Below are 16,671 nucleotides of genomic sequence, written 5' to 3'. Positions count from 1 at the left end.
CTCTGTGAACCAGCCGGTGTCTTGACGCGCAGGTGATTTCCATCGGCTCCTAAATTGGCTGATTGAATAGGACACTCATCATCGTTGTGATCGCGGCTGTGGTGGTGGAGGCGGGGCACACTTATTTAAGTCGCGGGAGAGGAGAACCCCAACCGAATGTAGTTTGGGTTCGCGCGCGGTAGTATCGAAGCAGCGCCGGCAAGAGAATGTGGACACAGATCGGCGCCGCCATCCTGATGTGGGCGCTCCTGTTGGCACCCGTGCGCATGCAGCTTCTGGGTACGAGACGAGCGGCGCGCTGCGGGGGGGGGGGAGAGGATTTCACTAAAGGGTCCACCAGGGGGGAGGGATCCAACCATGGACCGTAGAGAGTGGAGTCTGTGTTATAGCCATCGTCGCCACGGGCAGAACATGTGCAGGAAGTGAGGCGTTACTCGTTAATTGGGGGAGGGGGGGAGGGGGGGACAATTATTGGCGGAAATCGTTACGCTTTTGCATAGAGCGCCTGTGGCAACGTTTTGGAAATGTTTCAACGTAATGGGGCGGTGGGGGGGTGGGGGTCTCCTATGCTTGATACGGGCGCAGAGATCATTGCTGTTGAAGATTGCGCTGAAATTATTTAGGCGAGCTAGCAGGTTTGCATTTTACATGCCGTGTGATAGATATCACGTGGCGCTTTCTCTGGCTACGTATTCGAGACGAGGCCATGCGTGCATCCCACTGAGCGTCGTCCTGTGCGAGTTGGTCCAATATCTCTTGGACTCGAGTCGGCGAAATGCGCGGATTTTTTGTTTATCTGGGGGGCTCCTGTAACGAGTCGTTGTTGTAAAGTGGCTGACACATACTGCTATTCATGAGCTTGAAATATTCATGGAACACGGGCGTTGTGTCTCTTCCCCCCCCCCCCCCCAACTCTTCCATCTGAGCCCCCTCGCCTCTTCTCGCTAAAGCCGTTCCGTCCGAGGCGGCGTGCAACGCGGATTACCACTTCATGTGTGCGAGTGGCCACTGCGTGCCCAAGTCCTGGCGTTGTGACGGCTCCAGCGATTGCCGTGACGACAGCGACGAGGTGGGATGCGGTAAGGAGACCGGGACGAGGTTGCGAGGCTGTCGGCGTGGATGGATGGAGGGCGGGTGGTGGTGATGGGTTGGTGTGCTCGGTGCTGCTGCTACATGTGCCAGTCGTGTGAAGTTCTTTCGCACCGTACGTAGCTAACCCTCTTAATCTGAGATGCGGGGAGAGGACTACAAACCAAACGTTCTAAAGAAATTTGCTTTCAATCGAGATTTTAAAAGTGCAAGGCGCCCGTGGCTTCCTGATATCGGAAGCAGAAGCGCGCATCTATAGGCGCGCGACGCGGTTATCTGAAAGCCGCTGCTGCGAGGATGACCGCCGTTTGCGTGCTTGATCATGCTCCTTGAGATCGGCAAGGTATTGTGGGACATTTGTAACGAGCACTTTGTGTGACCGAGCGCGACACTTCTCCATAATACAAAAATACACCGCCGCATGAGCGCGCACGCGCGCGCGTGTGTTCCGCAGGGTGCAAAGCGTTCCACGTGGCTTGCGCAGACGGCGCTGGCTGCGTGCGGAGCGACGACGTTTGCGACGGGGTGCGGGACTGCGCGGACGGCTCGGACGAGACGGCGCTGTGCGCGCGCACCTGCGCCGAACCCGGTACGCCGCCGCCGCCTCCACGTGGCGCTGCTGCGACCGTTCTTGTCGCTGCTGCGCTCACAATGCTGATGACGCGACAATGCTTGGGGTGGGGAGCGGTCGTGTAGTGATTTGGCGCACTACGGCTACGAACCCCGTGGTCCCGAGTTCGCGTCCCGCTCGCCACGGCCAATACCCACACTGCGTGGGCCGGTGTTGGGCTCTCTCCTAGGTCTGGCGCCACCGGTGGCGTGATGCGAACTACCTCGCCTGGTGTGCATGAGGTCGTCGTGGGTTCGAGCCAGACCCTGACGCCTGGTTGTATATTTGGAGTTTGCATGTCCCTCCCCATGGTCGTGTGGATTTTTCTCCGGGTCCTTCTCCTACGTGGACGCATGCATTTGGCTGCTATAAATTTCAACACTTAGCCATTTCGTTGAGCTAACGTGTGTGGCCACGTTGCTTCTGACAAAGCCTTATTACTCGGTGGGCCTTATCTGGGTTAAATTAATTGGTCGACTCTGCCTCCCCAAACGAGTACCTGGTGGGGTGGGTAAGCTTCGCCACTGGGGTGACAAAGCGGCGTGGTACTACCCCTTCCCTCCCTTGTGTGCCACAGTGCCGGCCTTCATAGGTGCATCTCGCTCTGGGCACTAGCCCCAAAGGTGGGGGGTGGGGGGGCGAATCTTTGCCTATGCTGGTGACTGCGGCATCGGCTGCTGCTGGAGATGGATGATGATTAAATGAGAGCAACCCACACTGCGTAGAACGATTCGCCACCCACTGGTCGGTCGTCTGAGTCGACCAAGTACGTGTTACTTTGTGAATGATGGCGCCTCTAGTGGACGTAACGTCCACGTTTGGTATTTGACTCGAGCGAGATGCGTCCGTTTGTCGTTTATAACCGCAGGGGAGGCGTTTGGCACGAATCCGTTGTTACACGATTTTACATAAATTGTGGTCAGACCTCAACGCGCTCGACTTAACGATTTCACGCGATTTTTAGCGGCAATTTTTCCAGAAGCGAAATTTTCCGCCACCTTCCCGAGTGCCATTCCCAATCAGAATATTTATTTATACTGGAGGAATCCGATGAGCTATAAAGCTTTTCACAGATGTCCAGTACGGGCACAGGGTAAGAACGTTCCAACAAAAGCCCACTAAGGTATGCACTTATGTTTCAAAAGCAACATGGCCACAAATGAGAGCGCAACAAAGTGGCTTATTTGGACATTTATCGCAGCAAAATAATCGAAATAGTCTAAACACGTGTTTCTAAATGTGGAGGGGGAAAACCCGGAGAAAAAAATCCACATGACCACGGGGAGAACATGCAAACTTCAAATATACAGGCGTCGGGATCAAAGCCCCGACCCTCTCGCATACCAGGCGAGGAATAAAACATCACACAACCATATACAAGTTCAAATTGCATAATCTATTCAGAAAGGCAGGAAAACAATAGCAAAACGGTTCCATACCAAGACAACGCAGTCCCTTAAAGCATTTGCATTAAAATTTAACTCGATTCGTGTTAAGGATTAATTTACAAACCACATTTGCAAATGTGCCTGTTGCTGTGCACCCTCCCAAGCGGGGGGCAGGAACGAGCAACCCCACCCGGTATTTATTCCGCCTCGTGCTAGCGCCAGGCGCGTGCGCGTGTTGGCTCTAGCCTACACCCTTGCATTTACTTTTATATTAAAAATGTAGCGTATTCCTAATGCGTGGTAAGGGTGAGGAAGCGTGGTGGTGCAAGTCTGTCCGACTCCCATCGCCCTCCACACCAGCCGTCGCACCAAAGCATTCGTTCACCATTCCGTTGGTGAGCGTTCTGATCTCTTTTTCTCTCATTTACGTGACCTAAAATGTTTTAATTTACAATTACAGGAACAATCTAATGTTTTTTTTAATAACGGTCAAGTTGTATAAAATATTATCTAAAAAATTGTAAGCACTCATCATTTTCAATCCTAACATTTCCATGCCACCCATCGCAGCTCGGTAATCTATGCGTTAGGTTACCTCTTTTAATGTTATTCATGCATAAACTATACACAAGGCAGCAATGCCTCGGCCTAAATAGTTCTATGTGCGTGATCATACATCTGACTAGTTGGCGGCATGGAACGCAACGGCCCTTTATTTACGGTATGGTAAATTATCGTTAGCGTAACATGCTTTCACCTTGCACGAAGATTTTCAAGACCGCATCTATCGTGTTCATCGGGAACTACCTGCATGGTTGTACACTTCGACGAATTTGAGTACCACCTATTGTCAATCCCCCCCCCCCCCCCCCCGAATTACTGGACGTGTTTTTCGGCTATACCCGGTCCTAAGATATTAAAATAATCGCGTCAATGTGGCAGAAGAATCCCCGCATTAAATTAATGTGGGGGCAAATGTGCTAAAGCGGTGATGGCTCCATAAGACCTTGATGGTTGAACATTTGGAAGGGAATTGTACGACTCCTTTATCCTGCCATCCCGGTGCCGTGTGTGACATCGCAGAGCGCTCGACGCCTCGCACGGACGCACTCCGATCACGCCTCGCCCTGGTTGTGCTCCATCGCCTCTTCATCCCTCGCAGATACCGCGCTGTTCCGCTGCGCATCCGGGGACGAGTGCGTGGCCGCGCGAAGGCGCTGTGACGGCAGCCCGCATTGCGGCGACGGCTCTGACGAACGCGGCTGCGGCGCCCGCGATGACGCCGAGGGTCGCTGCGAGCTGCGGTGCGACGACGGAGAGACGTGCGTGCCGCAGGAAGGGCTCTGCAACGGCGTCGTCGACTGCCGGGACGGGGCGGACGAGGGGGCCGCCTGCGGTGAATGCGACGCGGAGACGCGCGGTGTTGTCGGCAGCCAACGGGAGCTGCGCTTTCTTTTTTTTTTTTACAAATGCACCACATGGGATTCTTTCTGGCCGACTAACCCTGAACACTATTTTATTTCACCGGTTAAAGCACACCGAGTGCTGTGGAGCTCTGTTTCGGATGCAACCCGGCCATCGCAGAATAGCTCAACGAAGTGGCTTGTGAAGACATTTCCAGCGGCCGAAATATTCTTAAACGCATTTGGAGAGAACATGCACTCTTCAAATATAGATGTCGGGGGGATCGAACCCACGAACTCCTTGCATACCAGACGATCAGGGGAAAGCTGAAGATACGTGGTTGGTAGTGGAGCAACAAGGTGTTGCTCCCTAAAGGATGTGTAGACGTAAAACAAGATGACTAATATGATGAGCCGACATAGATCCTGGAGAATTAACATGGAATAACTGAGGCATCTGGGATGCAAGTGGATTTGAAGAGCTATTTGCGTTGGCCCGTGAGCTCATGGCAGGTAGCCTGTGGAGCCATTCGGTGTATCGGCTGAATGAACTTTGCAGCTTGAGGCGCTTCTGCTCCGGGGTAATGACTGGGTGCGTGTGCCCATCCGTACAGGGGACCCCGGGACCTCGCTGGGCCCCAGTGGGGACCACGCTGTCTCGCGCGGCCGGTGTGGCGTGGCGGACTTCGCGTGCTCCAGCGGGGAGTGCGTGCCCGAGATCCAGCGCTGCGACGGGGAGCATCACTGTCGAGACGCGTCCGACGAGAGCGACTGCCCGCCCGCGATGCTGACCCCGGTCCCTAAGGGGTGCGGCCACGGGGAGCGTCCGTGCGGTGGGACGGGCCCCGCCTGCGTGTCCCTGGCCTCGTGGTGTGACGGCAGGACCGACTGCGCTGACGCAAGTGACGAGGAGGCAAGTTTTGACCACTGTACCGCCCTAAAAACGACTCCTATCGGTTGTCAGGATTTATGACTTGCCCCAAACCTGTGCCTGGTGTCAATGCAGGGGCACTCTCGGACCCCCCCCCCCCCCACCTCTCATCACGTTGAACGCGCCCCCTTTTCCTCCTATCCAACTGCAGTCGACGTTTTGGTAACATCTAACGCACCACCACCAATCCATGTGCCAGCACCACCCGCGTAACTGTTTATAAAGTGGTGCCCGCAACTTTTATTCTAACCCCGTGTGTTTGTGTCTATGGGTAGCGGTTAGCGAGCTGTGCTACGGACCCGGCGACTCTCGTTAGATTCTCGCTCATGCCCAACAAATAGCAATTGTCTGAACATGTCCTGGGCCTCCCCTAGGTCGACTCGGCCTCCATTGTGTACCTAGTGCAGTGAAAAAACATTGCTCAATAGTGGCTGGGCATGGTGCTGGCTACCCACTGCCGTTCCGGCCTCCACAGGTGCTCGCTAACAGCAGTTGCCCCAAGTCTGTTAAGCCTATGCTGGGGGGGAGATCTGTTTTATACACATTGGTGTCTAAATTCCTTCCTCTGCATTGACTTTCCTCTAGTTTGTTCCCAATACCACTGTCTAAGAATATACGTTTACATTGTTAATGTCGTGGCGAGCAGGAGTGCGTGGACGTGTGGCGAACATGTCGTGCCACGGAGTGGCTGTGTGAGAACCGCAAACGGTGCGTGCCGCTGTCCTGGAGGTGTGATGGGGAGGCGGACTGCCCTGACCACAGCGACGAGCGTGCGTGTGGTGAGGAGCCGCGCCTTGTGGGTCTACACGTGAACCATCGCACACCCCCCTCTCGTATGCCATCAGAATTGTGGTCCTCCGTGAACCTGTGCCAGCGCTGATGGCAAAGAGGCTTTGAGCATTGGTCTTGGAATGCTGGCCGATTTTGTCATGGCTTCAGGCACGTAGGCTTGAGCCTGGATAATGATTGGATTGGGTGATCGCCGTGGGCGTTCGTGCAACTGCGAGTCGGTAACACGATTGGCGGGTGGTACAGAAAAATAATTGTGCACTTCTATGATCCCTTGACCGACGAGCAAGCCATGAGGACCCCTACGATGTGTACGGCACCGAGAACCTCGGCAGCGACTTGATAAAGGCGCTGTGCACAATGCCCCCCCCCCACCGTCCTAAGCCACCTTTGAAACCTTCCAAGAGCTACCGGTTGTGTGGTGCTGTCCGGGATCCCCCCCCCCTCCACCCAGATGCTTCTGTGGGATTGGGCCCCGATTGGTGCCGGCTATCAGAGTTCCCGTGTGCGGACGGCGGCTGCGCTGCCTGGGCTTCCGTCTGCAACGGGGAGGACGACTGCGGCGATGGCTCCGACGAAGGCGAGCGGTGCGGCGTGGCGGCCGAGGCGTGCGGGGAACTCCGCTGCTCGCACCGGTGCCACGCCACCCCCGTGGGCCCTGTGAGTACTCCGGCACCGCACGACTCCCACGCTCCTCTCGGACCCTTCCCGTATGCCGCGTTCTGTCAAAGGCCCCTGGTGTTGTGCTGCTACTCCTAGGAAATGCAGCTTTCTTCGCTCCTTAATTTTTACTTCGGCTGTCCTTCCCATGATGCGATGCATCTCGGAACAACAAATGGGCGTTTGCGATAGTTTTTTTGGCACGCAATTGGAGACCAAGCGCAGCCTTCAAAACAATGCAGTATAGATGCGCACAAATAAGAATACAAACTTGAAAAGCTAATAAACTACTTGACGGGACCCTCGCATCATTGGAGCTGTGTATCAGGGATGGCTGGCACTGAAGATGCCCCTTGGATAGACTGCAGTTGGCCAAATTGAATGGTTCAGATGGTGCACTTTAATGCAAGGTGTTGCCGAGACGTTTAGGCAATCGCCCTAATGGATCCAGACCTTTGCGCGCCCATCTGTGCCGCTCGTGGTGTGCAGGTGTGCGTTTGCCCAGGTGGGTTCAAGCTCGGGGAGAGTGGGCGGAGCTGTGTGGACCGGGATGAGTGCGTGGATCTGGCCGTGCCGCCCTGCGCCCAGCGCTGCCTCAACACCGAGGGCAACTTCAGCTGTGCATGCAGCGACGGATACGTGCTGGCGCCCAATGGCACGTGCAAGGCTACAGGTGCGTGCGCCTCCCTCGGGAGCGTGAACTTGTATCTGTGGGTCGGTGGGGTCATGGATTTAGAGGTTATGCTGAAGAGCAAGTGTGGCTGCAAAGCATGCGCTTGTGTTTTGGCATATTCCCCCTCGGCACATTTTTACAGTTGTACAACTTCCCACTCCCACCAGCTGCCCCCTGTGGAGGGGTGGGCTGGGTGTTTTGGTTGCGAGAGGCTGGGTTTGACTGGAGTTCTCAGATTCCAGCTGTGAATATAAAAAAATTGTCATGTGGTGACGATGTCTTACCCGAAGATGGATGGGGGGAATGCTGCCCCCTAGTGTGGCTACGACAGATATCTACAGCTGTTGTGAAATGTAAATTTTGAAAACATGGTGAGCTGTAAAGTAATGGACTCTTGCTCTCCTAACGTGGCCATACCACCGATGAGTGGGGGGGGGATTCATATTCCTAGTGTTCCCATAACTGGTCACTTAGTAATTGCATGGTGATGCAGAGTCTTAAGGCTCCCAACAAGCAGTCTGATGCGATCAGCAGTCACTAGTCGCCTGCGTGCACCTGCCATTTACTTCCTGGTGCATGTCCTGACATCCCCACGCCACCCAGAGCCCGAGGCCATGCTGGTGTACGCGTCCCTGGCCGTCGTGACGGCTGTCGGCTTGACGACCGGCGACCACGTGGTGCTCGTGGGGCTGGCTCCATCGGTGGTGTCGCTGGATTTTGACCGCCCGAGCGGCAGGCTGTACTGGTACGAGTGGCAGGGCAAGCGCATCTTGTGGGCGCTCGTCAACGGAACCGAGAATGGAACGTTGTACACAGGTAAAATTATACCAAAGTGCGTTCGGATAGATCTGCAAAGTCCCTCGTGTGAATTGTCACGTGCCCATTTACTCAAACCTTCGACTGAATTGCTTGGATTGTCGGATCTAATTAATTTACCAAGTAAGGGCCACTGAGCTATATAGTTCTTTAGAAGTAACCTGGCCACAAGTGAACTCCAAAGTTGCTTATCTAAAAATTTATAGCAGCCACCTCTCGTGTATTCCAGGCGAGGTAGGTAACATCTCGCCACCGGCACTCCTCGAACTGGGAAGCTGCTGGTTTGTGATAGAGGCTGCTGCAGGGGATGCACCATCAGCAGTGCAGTTGTGCAACATCCACTTTCATACCGTGCTCCAAACGCCCCTGCAGCCTGCCGTCCACGCACTCGCCAGCATGGTGAAGCATCGTCGAATGCACAGCCCCCATGACCCACGCGGCACAAGGGAGGCCCTCCAGGAGTGGACTGTGCCTGCAACCTAGGACATCTTCACTGTACATTATTTTTATCAGTCCTGCATATTGGGATATTTGGCCAAAATCTGGTCGCTCTTAGGAGCGTTGGTGTAATGATGTGGCTTAATACTCGAGGGCCCACAGATTTTAATTTTCTGTACTGCCACTTGCCTCCCTCTGGCAAGTATTACACCAGATCTCGCCAAACGTCGCTTTGCCTAAACCGCCATGCCAGGTATCGCCGCCGAAGCCATTGCCGTGGACTGGGTCGCTCGGAACATTTATTGGATGGATTCGGAGTCCAACTGCATCATGGCAGCTCCGCTGGAGGCCCAGACCGAAAACGAGGTGGCGGCCCGCGTGGTGATCGTGGGTGCCGACGTGGACGACCCTCAGTCGCTGGTGCTGCAGGCGACCGACGGGCAAGTGGCACCTGCACGCGTCCACATGCAGCTCCCGTTGGTTTGCTGGCATGGTTCTCGCTCCAGGCTGTGCTGGGCCACTGGCCAGAAATGACTGCACACAACGGCCTGTTGTCAAACATTCAACGGGAGTTGGGGGTACATTGGCCAAAAGGACTTGACCGTAGTAATAATAATAATGTCACGTCATGTGCTGCCCGTTAAGTGCTCTCAAAGGCGTGCTAACCCACAGACAAGTGAGCAAGATGCCAAATCCCTCCCCCTACAACCAAGCTCTGCAGTTTCTCACGTGTATAAACTTCTCTCTCACCGGACGTAGTCCACCATGCTATTCAGGGGTGCGGAGGGGGGTGGAATCGACAAACTCAAAGCAACGGTTATAAATTAATTTACAATTAGGTGTGCAATTATTCACGGTGCTTGTGCATCTAACTTAACTCCATCACGGAGTCTGGTGACCGTCCCTAGCGTTGTGATGCGGTGCACGCGGTCTGTGACTGCAGACTCATGTACTGGAGCGAGTGGGGGGAGTCGCCGTGCATCTCGCGCGCGGGCATGGATGGGGCTGGCCGCAAGGTGCTGCTGGCTGATGGGCTCGGCTGGCCCAACGCGCTGGCGCTCGACCTCCCGTCCCGCCGCCTCTACTGGATCGACGCCAAGCTCGACAGCATCGAGTGCTGCAACCTGGACGGCTCGCGTCGCATGGTGCGCCGAGCGTGGGCGGGGTGGACGCGCCGTGCCAAAACCGTGGCTGGCGCTATCGCCTTTTGCTTGACCTCGATCTGCATCGCGATTTGCGCGTGTGCTTCGGACGATCTGTATGTAAAATAAACGCGTTTGGCGATAGCGCCGCAGCCTTAAATAAGAATTGAATTGTCATTTTAAACAATGGCATCCAAAATCGGATCTAAAAACATGCATTATAAGCTACAAAAATACACGTTGTTAAATGCTCTAAGATATTGGATGGAAACTATTTGTAGGCTTGTAGATTGAAAAGTAATTTAATTAGAACTGCTTTTTGTTTGATTTGTCCTTCCCCCTGCTTTGCCAAGTACGGTGGTGCAAAAAAGGTATACATTGGTTTGACCAGATTATCAAAGTAGGCAGCCTTAAGTACTTTATGCCACATCTGTGCAAGGGAAAAATGACTCATCTCGGAAGAACAACACCTGATGTGTATGGCACGAGATGAATATGGAGCCACCACCTGAGTCCTAGGGGTCCAGCAACCGCGACTCATTGTCTACCCACCCTGCCATGCAGGTAGTGGCGACAGCTGACGTGCACAACCCCTTCTCGCTGGCCCTGTTCGAGGATGAGCTCTACTGGTCAAGCCTCGGCGCTGGGAAGCTGGAGAAGGCCAACAAGCTCACGGGCCGTGGCCGTGCGACCCTCTTCAGCCACGAGCACAACATCCAAGCGCTCAGGGTCCATTGAATTCCTTTTTGCTCTTGCGTTTCGTTCACTTCGGTGGGTTTTATTGGTCCATTGTCAATAGCTTATGGCTATCCCTTGCCCTGCATCAATCTCGGCTCTTGGAAGATGAGCTGGGTTGAGCCTAGCTTCAGTGCTGGCCTTGCTGAACAGGTGGTGGGGCTACGTGGGCAATGCAGCAAAAGCCACTACGCTACTGATGTCCTTCAATGTTAATCCTTCCCTTGACTATTGCATACGGACCAACGTATTGAAGTTTCGTCCGGAATCGGGACCTGATAGTCTCGGTCCATTCACCAGTGGCTAAACCTTTAAACTAAGATTTAAAAATTGTAAAACCGTAGCAAATTAATTTCTCGAAGTAAAAATGTTGGCCAATTGTTTTAAATTTCTTGCAATGCCGAGTGTCGAATGGCTTCTTCAAAAAGGCACTTAAACAGTCCAGCCCCACAATGGCTAGCAGAAGGGCCCTTCACTGGAGGGGGGGGGGGGGGGGGGGAGTAATTTTGTATTTGGTCCTCTAACACTGACCACATGCAGGCGCGTTGACGTGCAATGCTGATCTAGTAGACACGTTATTGTTCCTTTTGCCCTCGTGACACCGTCTCTGTTTCACAGGTGTTGCACCCGCTGCTACAGCCAGAACACCCCAACCCGTGCGCCTCTGCCTGCTGCTCTCACCGCTGCGTGTTGGGCGCGGGCGGCGCCACCGCCGCCTGCGCCTGTCCCCCAAGCACGCGGCTGGGCAGCGACGGCTGCACGTGCGAGCCCACGGGGGCGCTCCCCTTCGTCCTGCTCGTCTCGCCCACCGCCGTCACACAGGCGAGTGCTTTTGCGGCTCGAGTGTCGGGGTGGGAACGTTGCTGCTGCAAATCGTAAAGAGCGACGGTTACAACTTGCCGGCGAGGAGTTCCGTTGTCCATGTGACCTGTTGGCTATGTGCACACGTGGTATATGCGCTCGTTTGACCAAAACCGTAGAAGCGTGACGAACATTCGAATCGTGACTTTTGAAGAGACCTTTTGAATTGTTGCGACGCAACTAACACAATGGTTAAACCTGCGTGCGTGTCTGTAAATACCGCTGGTTCAGGAACATGAAAATCGAGAGTAATAACTCCATTGTTTCAATTAGCTATCGCCACAAACTCGTTTTTGGAGCTGCCCCCCCACTCACTCCGCATTCCCAGGTGTTTGTAGAGTCGCGGGAAGATCGTCCACACATGCAACGACTCGGCATGGGGCATGATCTGAACAGGCTGACGCACGTCGCCTACTCTCACGCCGACCGCAAGCTCTTCTACGCCTTGGAAGACGCCGCCTCGCCTGGACGGGCGCGTGTGGTGCCGTTCGATCATAGCAGCGGCAACGACTCTACCCTTCAATTTCTTGTGATGGGTAACGCTGAAGATGGGAGGGGCCGCCCCTCCCCCACATCCTACACCCGCTTGTATTTGACAAGTGGCCTTGTTGCGCGTTTAAGCTCGTGCACCAATCGCTCTAATTTATTTAAATGTCGACTTAATTAGGGAGTGGCTAGGTTTTGGCCACTTACTAACTTGATTTTTGTGCATATTTATCAGTTTCCACTAATGGTGGTTTTCTGCTTTGCTCAATTATTGCGTTTCATCCGTTTTGGTGATCCAGATCCCAATTTTTTTAAATGATCCTTTCCTGGTCAAACAAACACCATCTGGCTGGGTAGTGCATCGTTGTCAGACCTGATTTTAAACCGCACGAAAACAAAAATTCAGCCTCTCCGCCTTTTTCCCAAGATGTCTCTCCTACTCTGCTTGGCCAAAACCCCCACGCTGCTGCGCCAAACCGCCACGAACGTCTTCCCCGTGTGCGCTGCATCCCGTGCAGTGCAAGGTGTGCGCGACGTGGCCGTGGACTGGTCCGGGGAGAACATCTACTGGCTGAGCGCGGACCGCCCCACCGTCGAGGCGACGCGCCTCGACGCGCTGTCGGCGCGCGCCGTTGTGGTGCTCTCCGGCAGCCTGCAGTGGCCTGCCTCTCTGGCGCTCGACCCGAGCAGCGGCACCATGTGCCTGTCCGACTGGGGCCAGGCGGGAGCGGGCGGCGGTGGAGCGTGGATCGAGTGCTCCCGCATGGACGGCACAGAGCGAAGGGTCCTCATTTCTTTCGAGGGGGTGGCTCGTCCGGACAGCCTGGTCATGGATGCCAACCAGTCCCTCCTCCTGTGGGCTGATGAAGGCGAGGCCATTACTTCGACTTGTATGTTCCAAACGCCGTGCATGTGTCGAGTACGTAATCAAGTCCTTTTTAGGAAAGAATAGCTAGGCCTGTTTACTCGATCTCTCTTCCTCTGCTGATAACTGCCTCCCAAAACATGACCACACTCTGTAGGGTCTCGATGTGGTTCCATTTTAGACGCTAATAATTCACCTTGCATAAATTCTGTAAAAATATGGTATGTGTGATGCCAACTTGCATCCCAAGCACAGCATCTTACTTTTTCCCAGGTGGTCTCCCATACACTTTTTGGTAGCCACATTTCCGAGCAGCTTCTGATGAGATGTGCACATTCAGCATGAGATAGAAGTTAAGTGTTCGTGCCGTGGAGCGACTCTGCGTTTTGTGCTCCACAGGGCTGGGAATGATCCAGTCGATAAAGCTGGATGGCAGCGATCACAAGATCCTCCATCGTGGGCTCCCCCGCATTGCGGGCCTCGCTGTGGTGGACGGTGCCCTCTTTTGGGTGGTGAATAACAACCGTAAGTGAACGGTGGCGTGAGCAGCATCCACAGCAATAAACCGCTGCTGGATGTAGAATGCGTGCAATATGACTTGTGCCACTTACAACGGAGCCAGACTGGCGTGGGGGGGGGTGCAGCGTTTATTTTCCCACTACAAACGCCGAGCCACTGACATTGCATGCCAATTATTAGCCCTGCTTTGCTCAGATATGGATGCCCGGAGGCCGGCCTTTGACTTGTTTTCTGGCTTAACCCATTCCCTTTATGAGATGACTGCAAGTGGCAGGGTAGGTCCCATTCACCGCTAAACCTTTAAACGTGCAAGCGGTTCAGCGTTTATTTTATTTCCAAACCAAGCACCGTTTTTAAAGACACCTCGCTGCAGAGAACTGGAAGCGAACCTGACTGCACTTCGATAGCTAACGCCAAACTGTGCTGCATCGTTCTTGGAGCCTCGGTACTGGTAGTTTATTTGAGTTTGTCTTCTGTTTCCGTTAGGATGATGTGTACGTACCTCATCGGAAAGGGATTAACATGGGAGACTAGCGAGTGGACACCAGCCCTACTCATGAGAGCCCTGTGCTGGCTTACCTCGGGTGTGCTGTGGAAAAATCGAGAATTGCAGTCTAGTTTTTGTACTGTATGACAGCATGTTTTACCAGAAGAGCAGTTTGACAACTGAACAGGTAGTCGCTGTATCCCGCAATAGCAACGCTTGCCAGTGTAAACCACGATGCACAAGCGCATGCGATTTTGTCACGAAGCTTTTCTTTCGTGGCGAATGCTTCCGTGCGGGGTTTTTTTTTTAGGGTCGAGCGAGTTGTGGCGTGAAGGCGGGGACCGGCCGTGGGTCCAGCTGCGGCAGCGCGTGATGGACGTGGCCGCATCACGCACGCCGCACCCCGCAGGTTTGGGGAGCCCCCGTCTCCTGGCGTCAATACAAATGTTGTTCTCGGGGATAAGGGGATGGGAGCCGTGTGGAATCCACCACCTAACTACATCGCCTCCGCACGATGTGCGCAGACGGACTCGCTTGCCGGCACATCCACTGCGAGCACACGTGCCTGGTGAGACGGCACGGCGAGGTGGTGTGCGCCTGCCCGCCGGCCCTGGCCGTGGAGCGGACGACGAGCGGCTCTGCGGCGTGTGTGCCTCCGAGCCGCTGCGAGAGGCCCGAGCGGCGACGCTGCGGGGACGGCGGGTGCGTGCCGGCGCTGCTGTGGTGCGACTCGGTGCGCGACTGCGACGACGGCTCGGACGAGGAGGGCTGCGAGCGAGGTCGGGCGAATGTGCGCGGTGGGAACGCGGCGCTTTGACACGCAGGGATGTACGCATAACGAGAGGGCACATTTTCAAATCTGCTGCTGCCTGAAGCCGCCGCTGCACTCCCCCCCCCCCCCCCCCCACACTGGGGTTTGTGGAGGTTTTGGACTTTGCTTCTGACTGGCCACTGCTGGTGGTAGTTTATTATGCTGCTACCAATAAGTTATTAATGCACGGTCACTTGCCAAAGCAAAGTGCTGTTTATAGCTGCTTGTAGTTTTAAAAATGCCTAATTAACCATGCTCTGTTTCAAAGATGTGACCAGGTGCATTGTTTGGTCCTAGGGATGGCCAAATACTTGTTTATAAAAAGTCTAAATTGCCTTGGTTGTAAAGGAATTGGTATTTGATTACGAAATATATGGAATAAGCGTTCCCATGCTGCCCAATTTGAAACTGCAAAATATTCGAGATCACTTGGGTGGCAATCCTAATCGATCACCGATGAGATTGCTTGTCAAAAGCTTCGTCACCACTCGTGACTCGATCATTGGGAACGGTTTATTGGAGTACTTGCAGCCGTGCCCCTGTGCAACCTTAATTACCACGTTTTCAGCCAGTGCACGCGAGTACTTTAACCACGTTCGTTTCTCCTTGCTGTGCTCTCGGATTATGAACGGCTACAAGCAATGGACTCCGAATCGTGTAACCGTTCCAGTAAAAGTAATGGTACCACTAGTCTGAAATTTGTATGCATTTTTTAGATTGATCCTACACTGTGCATTTTGTCAGACGTGAACTCTCCAGCAGAGGCAACGACTTCACAGTCGAGAGCATTTGAAGCGGCGTTGGAATCGTCAAACACGTCGGCCGATGCCGCCGGCCCCACCGATCTCGATGACGACAAACTTCCATTGACAACCACCGCCAAAGCAACTCCAGCATTAAGCATGGAGGCACCACAGCCCAGCACGCTGGTGCCCTCTAGCAGCGGGAAGACTACCGGTGTCGAGACTCCTTTCGTGATGCCTTCGTGCTCGGACGACTACTGCAGCGGCCGCGGCTCGTGCGAGGAGGAGGACGACGGGCTGCCCACGTGCACCTGCCGCTGGGGCTACCGTGGGCCACACTGCCAGTTCTTCGTGGTGCAGGCGATTGGCGTGAAGGCGGCCCTTGGCTGCGCGACGGTCATCGGCGTCCTCGTCTTGGCCATGGTGGTGGTGGTCGTGATCCGCAGACGGCGTCGGAGAAGGCGGCTAGAAAGGTTTGCAGCTCGGGTCCGACCTCGCTTCAACCACTCGCGCAACGCCCCTTTACAGCTTCATTAACCCGGTGGCTGTGGGCGGGCTCTTTTTACTCCTGCCTTGTTGCAAGGGTAAAATGTGACACATTTTATGGACATGTGCGAGTTCTGATGGAGATTTTTTTAACTGGTCGCGTGCGGTCTGCACAGGCACACGCCCGAGCAAGCAGAGGTCACGTTTACCGCAGAGCCCAAGGAGACCTCCGGACAGGAGATGTCGCTCATTGGAGATGGGCGCAGCGAGAGCCTCGGTGACCCGAGCACCAATGCACAAGGCCAGGTCTGAAGCTGCATGGGCATCGTGCGTCGTTGGCCGTCTGCTTATTGAATCGCGCACGCACGACTCTAGCGTTGATTTATGTCCTGTGGTCTCGTTGCAGGACTCCACGGAAGTCGTCTGAAGCGGGAGCCCAGTTCCGTGTCCGCTTGCTCTTCCTGTTTGGAAGAGCAACTTGCAGGCAACCCCTAATCCCCTTGTATTTCCAGATTCTTCTTTTTAAGAAAATATGGATACAATCTTTACACAAGGTGTGCATTGTTTGTCTTGCAAAATAAAAGGTCGATGCGAAACATCTGGTTTGGATTGTTCACTTGGCCACGGATTTTACGACGTACTGAATTGTGCCCCCCCCCCCCCCCCCCCCACCTGTGGTCTTGCAGTTTGTTTGCAAGTTAAACGCTTAACATGTAGGCTTTCGTGACCAATATTCATG

The 16,671-nt window shown here is 54.3% G+C and overlaps 1 protein-coding gene across 2 annotated transcripts; it reads left to right on the top strand.

Moving 5' to 3' along the window:
- Positions 1–144: 144 nt before the first annotated feature.
- LOC116941100 (vitellogenin receptor Yl-like) lies at positions 145–16,528 on the top strand. 2 transcript variants are annotated; one of them, XM_032951726.2, is made up of 21 exons: positions 145–279; positions 951–1,079; positions 1,544–1,678; positions 4,250–4,483; positions 5,105–5,403; positions 6,068–6,200; positions 6,665–6,870; positions 7,360–7,543; positions 8,147–8,359; positions 9,051–9,237; positions 9,741–9,942; positions 10,504–10,668; positions 11,293–11,496; positions 11,864–12,071; positions 12,540–12,890; positions 13,286–13,411; positions 14,203–14,301; positions 14,417–14,671; positions 15,448–15,919; positions 16,109–16,238; positions 16,339–16,528. In XM_032951726.2, exons 1-21 carry the CDS (start codon positions 207–209, stop codon positions 16,357–16,359), a joined length of 4,026 nt encoding a protein of 1,341 aa, XP_032807617.2. In that variant the 5' UTR covers positions 145–206; the 3' UTR covers positions 16,360–16,528. The 2 variants fall into 2 exon arrangements, with proteins under 2 accessions (XP_032807617.2, XP_032807616.2); XM_032951725.2 differs by having other exon boundaries at positions 927–1,079.
- The last annotated feature ends 143 nt before the right edge of the window (positions 16,529–16,671 follow it).

Source organism: Petromyzon marinus, chromosome 10 (genome assembly GCF_048934315.1).
Source record: "Petromyzon marinus isolate PM22_M1 ecotype Great Lakes invasive population chromosome 10, UKy_Petmar_22M1.pri1.0, whole genome shotgun sequence".
Lineage (NCBI taxonomy): Eukaryota > Metazoa > Chordata > Hyperoartia > Petromyzontiformes > Petromyzontidae > Petromyzon > Petromyzon marinus.
The sequence above is the reverse complement of the archived record's forward strand: the minus strand, read 5'-3'. Positions and strand labels throughout refer to the sequence as shown.

Bases quoted from the DNA above. Each gene is read 5' to 3' on its own strand.
- LOC116941100 (XM_032951725.2), top strand. From the start codon at position 207: ATGTGGACACAGATCGGCGCCGCCATCCTGATGTGGGCGCTCCTGTTG. The intron at 6,871-7,359 runs GTGAGTACTCCG...CGTGGTGTGCAG, and splicing joins ACGCCACCCCCGTGGGCCCT to GTGTGCGTTTGCCCAGGTGG. The intron at 11,497-11,863 runs GCGAGTGCTTTT...CCGCATTCCCAG, and splicing joins CGCCCACCGCCGTCACACAG to GTGTTTGTAGAGTCGCGGGA.